Source organism: Canis lupus, chromosome 20 (genome assembly GCF_003254725.2).
Source record: "Canis lupus dingo isolate Sandy chromosome 20, ASM325472v2, whole genome shotgun sequence".
Taxonomy (NCBI): domain Eukaryota; kingdom Metazoa; phylum Chordata; class Mammalia; order Carnivora; family Canidae; genus Canis; species Canis lupus.
In genome coordinates, this window is record NC_064262.1 from 57,654,692 (window position 1) to 57,670,507 (window position 15,816).

Below are 15,816 nucleotides of genomic sequence, written 5' to 3' on the forward strand. Positions count from 1 at the left end.
CTTTATGTTCTGTGCCCCAGCTGAGTGGCGTGCTTGCCTCCCGTGAACTCAGGAACTGCTGACTGGGGAGATCTGTGGTTGTCAAGACTGGGGGAGTCCTGGCATTGAGTGGGTGAGGCGAGGGGTGCTGCTCAGTCCCCCACAGCACCCAGGACGCCCGCAATCACCCAGCCCCAAGGTCCACAATACTGAGGGGAGAGGCCCTGTCAGTCAAAGTGGCTCCTTATGTCACCAGATTTCGTTTCTATTTCTTACCTCGTGTACATGGGCAGGAGAGGGTGTCTGCTTGCGGCCTCAGCCAGCCAGCCCGGGAAGGGGAGCTTCAGAGTGCCAGCAAACCAGGAGAGGCACGCAACTGCCGCCCCCCTCCCAGGGCTCCTGGCCTCCCATCCCTGCTGGCACCCTGATCATGTCCACCCGGACCGGCCCCTCGGGGTCAGGCAATGCCCACAGGCCAGCTGAATACGATCTGGAGACATCCTAGGCCCCAGGCGGTCAAAGTCCCACAGAAGCAAGTGAGGTCCAGCTAGCTGGATGCCTGAGAACGGAGAGGAGGCTCCTAGGGTGCGTTTCCGATGGTGGTTCTTAGGGTCAAATCTTATGACCTACACCATACACGCATCAACATGGTACTAAAAAAACCAGAAAGTAAACATCGACAATGTGGTGAAACGAGCCCTCCCCCCAACCCCTTTCACTCCCCAGCTCAAAAGACCAGGTGGCTTCCCTTCTCACCCCTCCCCTTGCTGGCCCAGGGCAGGTGCTCAGGAAAAGATGGCTGAAGAGTGGATGGATCTATGGTGCCAGGAGGCCCAGCCTCCTCCTCACGCACCACTGGCAGGAATGTGAAATGGGGCAGGTGCTGTCAAAAAGTTTGGCTGGGGACCCCTGGGTGGCTCAGTGGTTTAGTGCCTGCCTTTGGCCCAGGACGTGATCCTGGAGACCCAGGATTGAGTCCCACGTCAGGCTCCCTGCATGGAGCCTGCTTCTCCCTCTGCCTGTCTCATGAATAAATAAATAAAACCTTAAAAAAAAGGGTGGCTGTTTTAAAAATTAAATGCAGGGATGCCTGGGTGGCTCAGTGGGTTGAGCATCTGCCTTTGACTCAGGTCATGATCTCATGGTCTTGGTTTGGAGTCCCACAACCGGGCTCCCTGCTCAACGGGAGCTGCTTCTCCCTCTCCCTTTGCCTGCTGCTCCTCCTGCTTATGTGCTCTGTGTCAAATAAATAAAATCTTTGAAAATAAGATTTTATTCATGAGAGACACGGAGACAGAGGGAGAAGCAGGCTCTATGCCCAGAGCCCAATATGGGACCCCATCCCAGGACTCCAGGATCCCGCCCTGAGCCAAAGGCAGAGGCTCAACAGCTGAGCCCCCCAGGCGTCTTGAAAATAAAAATAAATTAAACATAGAATTAGCATGTGACCCAGCAATTCCACTTCGGGGTATGCAACCAAAGACTTGAAAGCAGGACCTGGGAGTGGTCCTGGGAATCCCTGACGCAGGAACCTTAATACTTTTTCCTTTATGTGTCTTTATGTGGTTTCACTGACAATAAGTGTATCTTTATAACTACAACTTTTAAGTTAAATAAAACCATTCAAGCTGGTAAAATGCAAGCCCAGCAGCGCCCAGCATTGCCCTCCACGAAGGTCAGCGTCCCGAAGTTCTGGGTTCTGGCCTCAACTCTGCAGAAGGGAATGCAGTGCCCCCAGCCAGCTTCGCACCGTGACAGCTCGGGCGCCCACCTGGCCGCTCTGCCCTTTATCTGTCAGACGGCAGGACGAGGACAGGTGGGGAACCCTGAGAAGCCCTGCACCTGAAGACCTGCAGCAGGCCGTCGAGCTTCACCTGTGCCCCACGCGCTGGTCCTGGGGGGCCGGGTCCCGCTGGGACCTGAGCTGGGGGGACACCTGCAGGGAAGACGCGGGGGTACGGCCGCCGCTCTGCGTCCCCCGGCGCCCGGACAGGAGGCTCCGCGGTCTCCGGGCACTGACCTCGGCTCCATCACCCCAAGTCCCGAGCACCTGCCCTGGGCCGGCGAGGGGAGGGGCTGAGGGGAAGCCGCCGGGCTCTCGCGGGCGCGGGGGGGAGGAAGGGCCCCGGGGCGTGCAGGGCGGCGGTCAACAACGCCTGCAGGCTGGGAGGCCGCGCGGCGGGACGGACGACGGCCCGGGACCGGGCGGCCACCTCGGGACCGTGCGGCGGCCGGCGGCTCGCGGAGCACAGTGCGCAGGCGCGGGGCGGGCGGGCAGGGGGCGGTGCTCCACTCCAGCCCCGCCCCCCAGCCCCGCGCTGATTGGAGCCGCCGCCGCGGGGCGGGGCTGGCGCCCACGGGGCGGGTCCCGCGCGGCGCCTGCGCAGTACGGGGCCCCGCGCGCGCGGGCGGGTGGGCGGAGCGCGGCCCCCCGAGCGGGGGCTGGCGAGCGCGGGGAGGGGGCCCAGAGGGCGGCAAAGCCGGCGCGTGCCCGGCTGGGGGCGGAGGGCGGGGGCCCGCGGGCCGGAACAGCCGCGGCAAGTGGCGGCGGCGGCGGCGACGGAGGCAGCTGAGGCGGCGGCGTCGAGCGGGGGTCCGGGCGGCGGCGGCGGCGGCGGCGGCGGCGGGCCGAGGAGCCGGGCGCGATGGAGCGGAAGAGGTGGGAGTGCCCGGCGCTCCCGCAGGGCTGGGAGAGGGAAGAAGTGCCCAGAAGGTCGGGGCTGTCGGCCGGCCACAGGGATGTCTTTTACTATAGGTGAATGAACGTGCCGGCCGGGCAGGGCCCCAACGGGCGCCTCCCAGCGGCCTCTGCGGCGGCCTGGGCGCCTCGACCCGGGCTGCGGCCTGGGCCCCGCGCGTGCGTCGTGCGTGCGTGCGTGCGTGCCGGCGCGCGGCGGCCCCGGGGAGTGCGCGTGCGTGCCCCTCCCCCCGCGGCCGCGTGGAGCGCCGAGCGGCGCGGGGCGGGCGGCGGCCTTTGTTCGGCGGCCGCGGCGGCCGGGCTGGCGGGGCGAGGGGCGCCGGGCGCGGGCCAGACGCCGCTGGGAGGCGGGGGTGGGGGCTGGGCTGTCCCTCGGTCGGCCGGGCGCGCGCAGCCCGGGGCGGGGGCGGGGGCGCGGAGGGCGGGGCGGCGGGGCCGCGTGTGCGGAGGGCCGGCTCGGCGCCCCCGGGCTGGAAGGAGGGCCGCCGCGGGCTGGGGGAGGCAGAAGCCGTGGGCGGCAGGCCGGCGGCCACCTGCTGCCTTCCTCCTCCCTCCCCTTTTCTTTCTGAATGCTGGAAGATGCTTTTGTTCCTGAGCCAGCTCTGGTGGCTCCCTCCCCCTTGCTGCACGATCCCGGGGCGCGTTCAGGTCGCTGGACCCCGTAAAGGGGGCCCCGGCCACGTGCTGGGCGCGGGCCGGTACTGGGGTGCTGCGCGTGCACCCCGCACTGGGGTCGCTCAGGGGCCTTGGCTGCAGGAGGGCGGTGAGCAGGAAAGGGAGGGCAGCTGTCAGGACCAGCGCGGGGCTGGCTTCCCCGAAGAGCAGCGGCCCTGCTGGGGCACCGAGGGAGCGGGCACTGCCCTTGTCTGCTGCGATGAAGCCTGCATCCCCGCGGCTCTGTCCCGCTGGGTCAGTGAGGAGGTGCGAGGCCCTCGTTTTCCACACGTGTCTAGGCGTAAGGCTGGAGCGGGTCTCTCTGGCTCTAGGTCTTTGTTAACTGAACAGTTGCCTCTGCAGCACCTGCCGCATGTCCTGGCCGTGGAGCTGGGAGTGGGACCCTGGGACTCCTGTAGTTACAGGTGGTGACATTCACAGAGAAGCACAGGGGTCTGTGAAGGCCAGTGATGGGGTGCTGGACTGAGGCTGGGGCAGGTCAAGGAGGGCCTTTCTGAAAGGGTGCCACTGAGCTGGGCCCTGGCAGTGGGGCTGAAGGGAGCTGTCCTGGCAGGGGCACCCCGTGCAGAGGCCGCAGGAGGCCGAGCCAAGGGCAGCATGGCCAGAGCACCTGGAGAACGTTGTTCCGCCTCTTGTCCCCATCTCTACGTGGGCCTCTCAGGGCCTCCGCCAAATGGGGCCTTCCTCTGAGTCCCTAGACCTGAGTATGGGGGTCTGGCAATGGGGAAAAGCTCCGAAGAGGCTGGACAGATGGAATTCCAGCTTTCTCGTGACTCCACTGAGAGGTGGGGCCTGAGGGGAGCGGGGAGGGCAGGTGGTGCGTGTGGGCTCTGTGTACATCAGCGACACCACTCCCAGGTCTGACCTGGGTGATCCACCGGGCAGGAGGGTGTCACCTGCCCTCCCAGTGGGTGGGAGGTTTGGGGGAATGTGACCTGGAACCCATGGTGTTGTCTAGAATGTGGATCTCTGCTGTCTCCACCTCCTGGAGCGCCTGCTGAACCAGCAACGGGGCAAGAGCATGGATGGATTTGCCTAATTCTCTTAAGGCAGAGGAAAGTAGAGCTTGAGGGCTTTGGGTCAAACAGACCTGGTTTGCAGTCCAAGCCTTGTCCCTTGGAATACTTGGGCCTTGGTTTCCTTCTCCAGCGAGTGGGGGAGGGAGTGTGTTCTTTGCAAGGTGACCCCACAAATGTTACCTGGGGCCGAATCATCAGGCTGCGGCCATGTGTTCTTTGTGAAAATAATCTCACCGTGATATTCTGTGTCCAGGCAGGAGGTTGAGGGTTTGTGGGAAGTTAGTACCCTGACCTCGGGGCTTGCTGTTTGGACAGGTACAAAGTAGGACTCCCCCAGGACATCTCATGTCAGAAGTGGAAACGCTTAGGAGAAGCAGGACCAGGAGAAGCAGGACGGACTCAGTGTCGGGGCCCATTGGGGCATCGCGGGCTCCGGGCCTCGTTCTTGTCGGTGCCCACTTACTGGTCCTGGCGACTGGCACAGCAGCCCTCCCTACAGACTAGAAGCCAGGCTGTGTTTCAGTCCTATACCCACATCCTGGCCTGAGGCTCGAGGCCAAATGGTGGCTCCTAGTCCCACAACCAGCCCCCGACATGCCAGCCACAGCCCCCATCCCCATGCCTGGAGCTCCTGGTCTGTGCCCTCCCAGTGAGGCCCTGCTCCCAGAGAGGCCGTCTTGCTCTTTGACTTCTATATGTGTGTCCAGGGTAGTGGTGGTTTTCAATAAAATCTTAGGGACGTTCTCCTGTGTCCATACTGAGCTGTGGATCTGTAGGACCGTTTTCAAAGCTTGAGATCTAGTCCACGTTCTGTCCAGTCCATCCTTTACAAGTGTACTGTCGAGTGGATTTCAGTCCTACAAAGTCGTGTGGCGGTCACCTCTAGTTCCAGAACATTCCATCACTCCCAAATGCCCCCCCCCCCCACAGCCCTTGGGATCTACTAATTCACTTTTTGTCTTGCTTTTGTTTTTTTTTTTTTTTTTTGATTTTATTTATTTATTCATGATAGTCACAGAGAGAGAGAGAGGCAGAGACACAGGCAGAGGGAGAAGCAGGCTCCATGCACCGGGAGCCCGACGTGGGACTCGATCCCGGGTCTCCAGGATCGTGCCCTGGGCCAAAGGCAGGCGCCAAACCGCTGCGCCACCCAGGGATCCCTTGTCTTGCTTTTGTAAAAAAAATAGTTTTTATTGAGATTAGGATTCATACTGAATACAGTTCATCCGTTTCAAGTGTACAGTTCAATAGTTTCTAGCATATTTGCAGGGGTGGCCACCTCCACGGTCAATTTTAGGATACTTTCCTCACCCCGAAACCGCCCCAGACCCTTAACTGTCAATGCCCCGTACCCCATGGCACGGTCCTAAACAGCCACTTACCCGCTCTAGTTCCTGTCCTCGTGTAGTGTGTGTGCGGGGTGGCGAGTGGAGGCAAAGAGACACTGGCGAGTTTTGTGGGTCCTCCTTCCTCTTTGCTGTCGTATTGGACCCCGGCTCCTGCCCGCCGACCCGGTGCGTAAGGCTCTGTGCGCACCAGCCAGTGCAGCGGGGGCCGGGGGGGAGCGAATCGCCCCGCAGAGTCCCTGGTGGCCTCAGAGTGGGGGTCGGGCTCTGTGTGGGGCGCCGGGTCCCGCGACTGGGTCCCGTGACTCGCTTGTCTTCACCCTGGCCCTGCCCGCAGGGTTGGGGGGATCCAGAGCTGAGTGCGGCTCGCCGCTGTTTGGGTCCTGACGCTGCAGGAGGGGGTTTCACTGTGGCTGGACCAGGTTCCACGCTGCCCTCTGTTGTCCCGAGTGGGGTTTGGGGACCAGACATGCCGTTGTTTGAGTGAGAGGCTCGTCTGAGAGGTTTTTCAGGGGAGATCAACAAAATCAAGCATCTCAGACAGAAGAGCCAGCAGCAGCGGAGTGACCTGAGTTGGTAGCTGCTCCGTGTCCGGAAATGCGCCAGGCCCCCCAGGCCCCCCCACAAGTGCTTTGTCACAGCCTGATGGAGACGTGATCCCCACGGCACACGGCTCACCCTCCTAAAGTGCACGAGTCAGTGGTTATTGTATCACAGAGCCCTACAACCATCACCAGGGCCAACCTCCAAACATTCCATGTCCCCAAAAGCAGCCCTGGCCCCATTAGCTGTCACCCTCGAGCCCCCTCCCCATCCATGGACGAGGCCGTCCTGGACATGTCGCACACATGGACTCTCGCCCTGTGGGGCCTGCTGTGTCCGGTTCCCTCCCTGAGCGTCGGGGCCTCGGGGTACGTCCCCGGGGCGGGTGGGGGGCGTCACTCCTGTTCACAGCCAAGGGACATGTCGGGGGGGGGGGCGGGCGACACACTGTATATTTGCTCTCCCGCCAGTGGACACTTGGGGCTGTTTTTACCTCCTACCTTCTGTGAGCCTCTCGCTGCTCTGAACACCCGGCTGTATGTTTTGCACAAACATGTTCATTCTCTCAGGTAGATCCCGAGTGTGGGGTTGCTGTTCAGTCTGAGGAGCCACCTGCCTGTCGTCCGCAGTGGCTGCAGCAGTTGGTATTCCGGGTTAATGCCTGCTGGTCCTGTGCTGGTTCCTCCTAGTACAGCCTCCTTGACTCAGCACAGCAGCCCTGTGGGTTGGCATCACTGGTTTCCTAGAGAGGTGGGCGGCCTGTGCTGTCCACAAGGTGAGCAGGACGGCAGAGCTTCGTAGCCAGGTCTTCAGAACACCTGGTTTCCGATTTCCCAACAGGTCACACCTGAGCAGCTATTTGGGGTCTTAGCCCTGAATCTTAACATGAGATTTTACAGCCCCCACCCCAGGACACCCTAGTCCCCAACACGGCACCCACGAGGAGACTGTTGTTAGGGGCTCTCCCTCAAAACCTGCTATTCTGGGGTCTTTTCTCAAGAACACAGCCTAATTCTGTTTCTGGAACGTTCTGAGATGTCAGCTGGGCTCCCAGGGCTCCCGGGGCTGGGCCCCACCCTTCTGTAGTCAGGGCATTTACTCTGAAAGCTCATCCCTGCTCTCAGCCCCGGTGTCTGCCGGGGCCCCATCGGGAGGCCGCACTGGGAAGAGGGCAAGGGTTGGCCCAGCACGCCGTGCCTGCCCACCGCTGACCCCCTCTCCGTCCGCAGCCCCAGTGGGAAGAAGTTCCGGAGCAAGCCCCAGCTGGCACGGTACCTGGGGGGCTCCATGGACCTGAGTACCTTCGACTTCCGGACGGGCAAGATGCTCATGAGCAAGATGAACAGGAGCCGCCAGAGGGTCCGCTATGACTCCTCGAACCAGGTCAAGGTAAGCTCCGGGCCTCGGGCTCACTGCTCAGACCCGCTTCGGGGCCGCCTGGCTGGCGCAGTCGATGGAACATGTGGTTCCCGATCTTGGGGCCCTGAGTTCAAGTCACATGTTGGGCATAGAGGTTACATTGAGAACAAAAACGCAGGCATTGACGGGGCAGCTGGATGGCAGTGAACGTCCGCAGTCGGGTCTTGTCCTGAGCTCGTGGTCCTGGTCCTGGGGTCGAGCGCCACGGCGGGCTCTGTGCTCCCTGAGGGATCTGCTGCTCGGCCCCTCCCCTTGCTGTGCGCTTTCTCTCTAAAATAAGTAGATTTTTTTTTTTTTTAAGATTTTATTTATTCATGAGAGACACAGAGAGAGAGAGAGGCAGAGACACAGGCAGAGGGAGAAGCAGGCTCCATGCAGGAGCCGGACATGGGACTCGATCCCGGATCTCCAGGATCACGCCCTGGGCCGAAGGTGGCACTAAACCGCTGAGCCACCCGGGCTGCCCAATAAGTAAATCTTTAAGAAAAACTGTAAGATGAAAAAACCCGCAACTCTAGTTTGGGGTAGAGAGCGAGGCTTCCACAATTAACGTTACTTGTCCTGGTGTTAGAGTTATAACTGTCTCTTGAAGGACATTTGGAAGTTACAGAAGAGTAGAAAGAGGGGAAAAAAATCCTCTTCACTTTGTCCCTGAGAGAGGCCATAGCCCTGCAGCTGGCCCCCAGCTGTGCCCGGTGTGTGCGCCTGTCGCACTCTCCCCGAGCCTGGCACAGCTGGCGTCCCTGCAGGGGCTGGAAAGCAGCACTTATGGAACACCCGGAGGCTCAGCGATGGAGCTGTGGCTCAGGCAGTGACCCCGGGGTCCCGGGATCGAGTCCCGCATCGGGGTCCCCGCAGGGAGCCTGCTTCTCCCTCTGCCTGTGTCTCTGCCTCTCTCTGTGTGTCTCTCATGAATAAATAAACTCTTTAAAAATGACAGAGAAAGCAGCACGTCTCCCACAGCCGATGGGCCACATGGGGGTGCCTGGTGACACTGTCTACCAGTCTGATGGATGTGCATCCAGGGGACTTTGGTCCTGGCTGCAGGACAGCACCAGCCAGGGCACTGTCTGGACTGTGCTCCATGGAGAGCAAGGAGCAGGAGGCAGGCACAGGGCAGGTGTGGTCCAGGACCCCACTGTGGCCCCAGAGCCGGGGTGCCTCCAGGTACGCTGTGACCAACAGACAGCGATCTTTTCCCCAAAGCTCAGAGGGGAGGGGTCTTGTCAGCTGCGTGGGAGAGCCCACGGAGGCCTCTGGGGCTGCAGTGCCAGCTTGCATGTCTCTGCAGGGCAAGCCCGACCTGAACACGGCCCTCCCCGTCAGACAGACGGCATCCATCTTCAAGCAGCCGGTGACCAAGATCACCAACCACCCCAGCAACAAGGTGAAGAGTGACCCCCAGAAGGCTGTGGAGCAGCCTCGGCAGGTGAGCCCATGTGCCCCCCCCCCACAAGGTCTTGGCGGGCAGGGGGGCGGTGGGGGCTTGGCTCTGCGGCAGTGGAAGCCCCCACCCTGGCCCCGCTCACCACACGCTTCCTCTCGCCACTGTTTGGGGGAGAGCTTGTGGTTTTGTGGGGCATGGTTCTGTAAGGTCACGCACATGGTGATTTGTAAGCTGCTGCTTAAAATCCAAGGATTATCTGTACCTTTGTGCATATTTACAAACGCCCAGCAGATAGCTGGTGTGCAGGTGCTGGCGGGGGCAGGAGGCTGTGGGAGCCGCTCACAGGGAGGCCCCTTGTCATTTCCACTCCCCTCGGTGGCATTTGGGTCATAGTCCTCTAGTAACCACTCAGACCTGAGCATCTGTCCCCGTGCTTCGGACCGTGCCTCTTCACACCCTGTCCCCAAGTCCTGTGGTGCCGTCCACGGGCGGAGCTCCTTGCACCCCCAGAGGCGCTGGGCCCCTTGCCTGCACAGGTGGTGCCTGTTGACGGTGCTGACCAGGTCCCTTTGCCTGCTGGGACCTCTGGGGGCCTCGAGCTCGTCCTCGTGGGAGGACGGTGGACTCCTCAAGTTTCAGAGCAAAGGGCGCTTTGCCTGCGTGGGATTGCGTCATGTTTTGGGAACCATAGACTGTCAGCACCGACGGCAGGGCTCACATCCTGGCTCGCGTGGCTCTGAGCTGGGAGGACAGGCCTGGGCGGAAATCCCGCTGGGTCCCACAGAACCCTCATTCCCAAGCAAGTAGCTCAGGCACGTCGGGGCAGAGGTCGTGCTGACACTGCTGTCCACGCGTGCATGGGCCCAGCTATTGGCGGGCCTGGCCAGGGCTGCTTGTTGTGGAGGCACGTCCGTCAGCCCCATCTGTGTGTCTGGTGGCAGCTTTTCTGGGAGAAGAAGCTGAGTGGCCTGAATGCCTTCGACATCGCTGAGGAGCTCGTGAAGACCATGGACCTCCCCAAAGGCCTGCAAGGTAACCCTGGGGTAGGAGGGGGCCAGGCGCAGGGGACCCGGTGGCCTCTGCAGCACGGGGAGCAACCCTAAATACCACGCCACGGGCCGAGCGCCGCGGCCCTGCTGGGGCCGGGCTGGGCAGCGGGGAAGGACAGGTATCTGGGAGCACAGGGGGGGCCACAGGTGTGGCACGGGGTGTCCTGAGGAGACCTGGCGTGTGTGGTTTTGCTCCCGCGCCGTATGCAACCACACCGTCCCTGAGAGGCGCAGCTTCTGCGTTTCTCACGAGCGGGCCTGAGTGCCTGTAGTGGGGGGTTTGGGAACAAGATCCCAGGCTAAGGAAGAAGGGCCTCAGGTGCCAGGTGGTGACCACCCTGCCCGCCCTGGTAGGCGTGGGACCTGGCTGCACAGATGAGACCCTGCTGTCGGCCATCGCCAGCGCCCTGCACACCAGCACCATGCCCATCACGGGGCAGCTGTCGGCCGCCGTGGAGAAGAACCCGGGGGTGTGGCTCAACACGGCCCAGCCCCTCTGCAAGGCCTTCATGGTGACCGACGAGGACATCAGGTATTGGCCCGCACATGCCCCCACGCCAGCCCTGCCCGTGGCCAGCATGCTTCCCACCCCCCCCACTCCCCGGTCTCCCCGCAATCACATTTCTCTACTGACGCTCTCCGGGGTTAGCCGCCGACGTAGCCCCAGCGAGGGCAGTTTTGAAAAGCACCGGCAGGAGCCTGCCAGTGTGTCTGGAGTTGAGGGCAGGCCAGGGGCTACCTGCAGAGGGAACGGGAATCACCCTTGCTCTTCAGGAATGTTCTTAGGAAGAGAAAGTGGCTCCTCACCGGTGTGGACAGGCTTGCAGTGTGGCCTGCCCGTCCTCAGGCACATGAGGCCTTCCAGGTGCCTGCCAGGGGGCTGCAGAGAGTGGTATGTGGAGCGGGGAGCACGGGGTGAGTGAGGGGTGGCACCAGACACGCCCCAGGCCCTGAATGCCAGTGCAGGTTTAGGCTGGACCCTGCGACTGGGGGCCTCAGGGGCTTCCCCGACGAGCCAGTGTCTAGGTGCAGGTGGGCTCGGGGCAGGAGGCGTCCATCTGCCAGAACCATCTGGAAGGGCATCCTGGTGAGGAGCTAGTTCAAGCTGACAGCAGGGCAAGGAGCATTTAGAAGCACCGGAAAGTGGAACACACGTCCTCTGGGGCTAAAGCATAAGCGCACAGCTGAGGTCAGGACAGTTAGGGGCTCTGTGGCCACTACACAGACTTGGGGCTGGAACCACAGCAGCCGTGGCCGGGAGGGGCTTACCCAGGGCGGAGGCGGGTGGGCTTCCCGTCTGGGCACCGGGGTGTGGAAGCCAGGTCGGTACAACACGGGAGCCCCACGCTCTGTGCGGTGAAGACCCGGAATAGCCCAGAGCCTCACGGAGGAGCTCGTCTCCAGGAGATGCAAAGTATAAGGAAAGAACACAACCATCTGGAAAGACTAGACGGATTTTTAAAACCAAGCAGAACTTCTAAAAATAGGAAAAGCCACAGAAAGGAGAAGCTCATGTCATGGGTTAGGTAGGGGATCTGGTCCTGTCTGGAGAGGAGACGGGTGGCTCGCAGTGTGGCAGCACAGCACGGGGGTGCGGAGTCTGGGGCCGGGGGGTCACAGAGTCTGCAGCCAGCGTTTGCCCAGACCCCGGGACAGACGCAGGTGCTGGTTCACCTTCAGGCAGGGTCTCGGCTGCAGGGCGGAAAGCTGAGGGTCTCAGCCTAGGCTGACCGCTTTCTAGGCGGCCAGAGCAGAGGGCAACCCCTGAGAAAGCTGCTCCATCTGCAGGGTCCTGTCACCCAGCAAGCCATTGTCCCATTTTTTTTTTCTAAGATTTTACTTACTCATGAGAGACACACACAGAGAGGCAGAGACCCAGGCGGAGGGAGCAGCCGGCTCCATGCAGGGAGCCCAATGTGGGACTCGATCCTGGGACCCAGGGTCACCGCTGAGCCCCTCAGGCGTCCCGTTGTCTACTTTCTCTTTGCAAACTCTGCTCAACCGACGGATTCACATGCATCTGTGCGCTGGGCCCAGGAGGAGAGCCGACGGGTGCGCCCGGGCGGGGGCTAATTGAATCGGTGCCCGCAGGGAGCACTGGGAGGGGCAGCAGCAGAGGGAGCCAGGGATGTGGGTCTGGGATCCGCTGGCAGAGGTGGAGCGTAGGACCCAGACCCTGAGCCAGAGGGCCACCAGCTAGGGCGGAGGACCGTCCCTCCTGTCCTGGCACCTGCTGTCCTGGAGGCGGGGACCGCGGGGACGAGCTCTGGCCAGCGCAGCCCGTGTGTCCCCAGGAAGCAGGAGGAGCTGGTACAGCAGGTGCGCAAGCGGCTGGAGGAGGCCCTGATGGCCGACATGCTGGCCCATGTGGAGGAGCTGGCCCGGGACGGTGAGGCGCCGCTGGACAAGACCGGTGCGGACGAGGATGATGAGGACGACGAGGACGAGGACGAGGACGAGCCCGACCAGGACCAGGAGATGGAGCATGTTTAGAGCAGGTGCTGGCTGGCTGGTGGTTTCAGGCCGCAGCTGGCGCTTGGACGGTGACCGTGGGGATGAGGGACATGCCCAGGGTCCTGGGGCCTGCGCCATGCAGGGTGGCGGCTGTGCCGGTCTCCCCGTCGGGGCACTGATGGCGCCCTCTCCCTGTCTTCCCAGAGGCCCCGGGGAGCCCTGCCTGCGGGGAGCCACTGCCAACTCCAGCTTTGCCACACTTGGACCAGGCTCTGTGGCCCAGCCCAGGAGGATGGCGGCCCCTCCTAGGCCTTCCCAGGCGTGTCCCCTCCCCCAGGTCCACGGAGGCACGGCTGGAGGACAGCCCCTGCCTGATGGGCCCCCACGTTTGCTCTTCTCTGAACGGCCTGGGTCCGGAAGTGCCAGTCGCCCCCGGGCCCCGCCTGCAGGAGGCCGTCCTCGGAGCCATCACTCCACACTGGACTCGGGACCGGCCTCGTCCCCACGGCCGCCTCATACAGGACAGCTGCCCCCAGGCGGCCTGTGAGGTCCCCCAGGGGCCGGAGGAGCTTTTTCTGGGACAGTCAAGCTGCGGGACGATATTCCAGGGTCGACACAGGAGCCCTCCAGGTGCAGGCTGGCTCCCCTGCGTGCCCCCAGCGGGCGAAGCCGTCGTGGCTCCGAGCGGCACACACCAGGCGTCCTTCAATAAAGCCGTGACGCCAGTGAGGCTGGACGTCCGCATGACTGCTTAGCCTTTGTGTGTGCTGCACGTGGACGCCAGTTCTGGCCTCCGTGCTGGGAAACCTCGCCGTCCCCACGCTCCCAGCCCTGCCTGAGGGGCAGCCAGCCCCCAGGACAGAGAACTCGCGGCTGACTTGCCCGGCGGGGCTCCAAGGCAGCTGCGCCGGCTGCCATCTGCGTCCCCCTCCCCCCGTGTCGCAGGGACAGTGACGCCCCTCGCTTGGGGCCAGAGCTGGCGCTGGGGCCGCGGCTCCTCGGAGCCCCCGGCCTGGGGTGTGTTGTGCGGCCCGGCAATTCCCGGTGCCCGGAGCCACGGCCCCTGGGAGCCCTGGGCACGGAGTCCGCGTGGAGTTCCTTCGTCCCGCGCCCTCCAGCCCCGAGTGCCTTGGGCGGGGCAGCCACCCTGTCCCCGCGCGGCCCCGACCCACAGCCTGAGACCGTCAGGCAGGACCCGGGTTGCTGCCTCGTGTGGCCGTCACCCTGGCCGGCCCGGAGGGTGGGCAGATGGCGGAGCCCCTGCGCCCCAGGACGCCGGCCCCGGCCGGCCGGCAGCATCCCGCTGGTCCAGTCAAAGCACAGCTCCTCGGGAGCCACCCCCAAGGCTGATGTTGTCCTGCCTCTCACGCAGGCTGCACCCGCTGAGGGAGCTGTGCCTGGGGCTGGCCCCTGCGTGGGCCTGAGGCCCGGAGCCCTGCTCAGCGGGCGGGACCGCGGGGCCCGGGAGGCACCCCGTCCTGCGGGCGACCGTTGAATAAAGCCATCTCGGTGAGTGTGGTCTGCAGCCTTGCTTCCTCCCGAGGACCCGAGCCTCTGTGTCGGGGGCCCCTGCCCGGCCCTGTGTGGCTCCGGGGGACCGGGAGGGCGGGCTCCGGGTCCCAGCTCCTCAGCGGAAAGAGCCAGTCTGGCCAAGGTTTCCAGAAGTGCCCTCAGCGCCCCCAGGGCCACCTGCTGCCCCGACTGGACCCAGCGGGCTCTGCGCCGGACACACCCACGTTGGCTCCAAAGACTGACGAGGGTCCATCTGGAGTCTGCAGTGGGGGCGCTGGCGGGATCTCACCCCTGCTGCCCCCTGCTCCACCACCGCCTGCCCTGCATCCACAAGCAGCAGAGGGTCCGCCCACCTGGGGTTGAGGCAGGTGGGTGCCCAGGGCCCTGGCCTGCTGCCTGGAGCGCCCTGCACTCCCCGACTCCCCCGTCGCACACGGTCACCCCACAGGCACCAGCCCCACCTGGGGGACCCAGCTCCCAGAAGGGGAACAGGCTCGGGAGCCACGGGAGGGGTGCCCCACTGGCTGAGAACTCCGGTCTCCCCGACTGCAGGCCCAGAGAGCCCTTGGGGGGCCATGGACCTCAGGACCTCAGATGCTAGGATGCTGTTAGGGTCCCAGCCCAAGGGTCCATCCGTGCCGTGGACCAGGGCAGTGGGCTGGTGTGAGGGTCCGATGCCCCCAGCCCCACAGCAGGGCCCTCCCCACCCGAGAGCTCATCCTGACCCTGAGCTGAGGCCACCTTTCCAAGGTTGTGGGTCCCCCAAATTCTCTCCTCCCCAGAGATCCCTGGTGGCAAGGGCAGAGGAGGGGTTCCGCGCAGCTTGGTCACCTGGCAGGTGCTGCTCCAACATCTCCCCCCTGCCACCTGCCGGGCCCCTCAATTCCGGAGCCATCAGCTCAGGGCTGTCCACACAGAGAACCAGCCCGCGTCTCCACCCGGTGCCCAGCCGCCCCCACCCTGAGGCAGGCTTTCGGAGCCATGTTGCACCCCGCTCCGCTGACCATCCTAGGGTGCCTCACCTGTGCGAGCCTCCCGGGGCCACTGCACGGGTCACCACCAACTTGGCTGTGGAAAACCACACGGGGCTGGTCACCCCCCATGTTCCCCGGGGCCCAAGGAGACCTGCTCCTGCCCCCCCCACTGCCTTCTGGGGCTCGCGGCCCCTCCTCCGTCCTCACTGCCAGCAGCGTGGGGTCTGCCCATCTCTGGGAGGCCCCCCGGGGACCCAGGGCCTTGACCAGGTCCCTCTGCTGCAGGAGGTGACACGTCCCAGCTCCCGGGACCAGGACGGGGATGTCTGTAGGGGACTCCGTGGCCATTACCCCGAAGGTTCCTCGTGTTTCCTGGCAGCACGCAGCCGCCGTGGCCTGGCCCCGCAGCCTCAGCCTTGAGCATCTCTGTTACCTCCAGGCCCCCCGCGGCCCCCCACGCCCCCCGGCCTCCCGTGCTGCCCCCTCAAGGGGAGTGAGCGTGAGCAGTTGCTACACAAGCTGGGGAACTGATCGAACTCGGGATCCACGTAGGTCGAGGAGGAAGGGGCCCTACAGGTGACCTGAGGTGGCAACACAGCAAAATAAATTGGGAGTTTGCTGGTCAAAACCTGGCCGGCCGGGCCAGGGCAGAGGGACCAGCTTGCTCAGCTTCTAGAACAGTCCAACGGGACGGCCCCCAGCCACACACGGCTGGTTCAGTTTGATTGGTTACAACTAACTAAACCCCCCCATTCCCTGCA

General features: G+C 63.6%; 1 protein-coding gene across 6 annotated transcripts; it reads left to right on the plus strand.

Annotated features, from left to right (window-relative positions):
• The first annotated feature begins 2,486 nt into the window (after positions 1-2,486).
• On the plus strand, positions 2,487-14,082 carry MBD3 (methyl-CpG binding domain protein 3). 6 transcript variants are annotated; one of them, XM_025456742.3, is made up of 8 exons: positions 2,487-2,638; positions 7,490-7,649; positions 8,971-9,108; positions 10,008-10,098; positions 10,470-10,647; positions 12,153-12,167; positions 12,410-12,613; positions 12,774-14,082. In XM_025456742.3, exons 1-7 carry the CDS (start codon positions 2,625-2,627, stop codon positions 12,606-12,608), a joined length of 795 nt encoding a protein of 264 aa, XP_025312527.1. In that variant the 5' UTR covers positions 2,487-2,624; the 3' UTR covers positions 12,609-12,613; positions 12,774-14,082. The 6 variants fall into 6 exon arrangements, with proteins under 6 accessions (XP_025312527.1, XP_025312528.1, XP_025312522.1 ...); XM_025456737.3 differs by having other exon boundaries at positions 2,576-2,734; XM_025456741.3 differs by lacking the exon at positions 2,487-2,638 and adding an exon at positions 3,164-3,598.
• The last annotated feature ends 1,734 nt before the right edge of the window (positions 14,083-15,816 follow it).

What these genes read in the sequence shown, in the direction of transcription:
- MBD3 (XM_025456737.3), top strand. Translation starts at nt 2,625, where the DNA reads ATGGAGCGGAAGAGGTGGGAGTGCCCGGCGCTCCCGCAGGGCTGGGAG. An exon ending in AGGGATGTCTTTTACTATAG is followed by an intron (nt 2,735 to 7,489) that starts GTGAATGAACGT and finishes CTCCGTCCGCAG; the next exon opens with CCCCAGTGGGAAGAAGTTCC. An exon ending in CCTCCCCAAAGGCCTGCAAG is followed by an intron (nt 10,099 to 10,469) that starts GTAACCCTGGGG and finishes CCGCCCTGGTAG; the next exon opens with GCGTGGGACCTGGCTGCACA.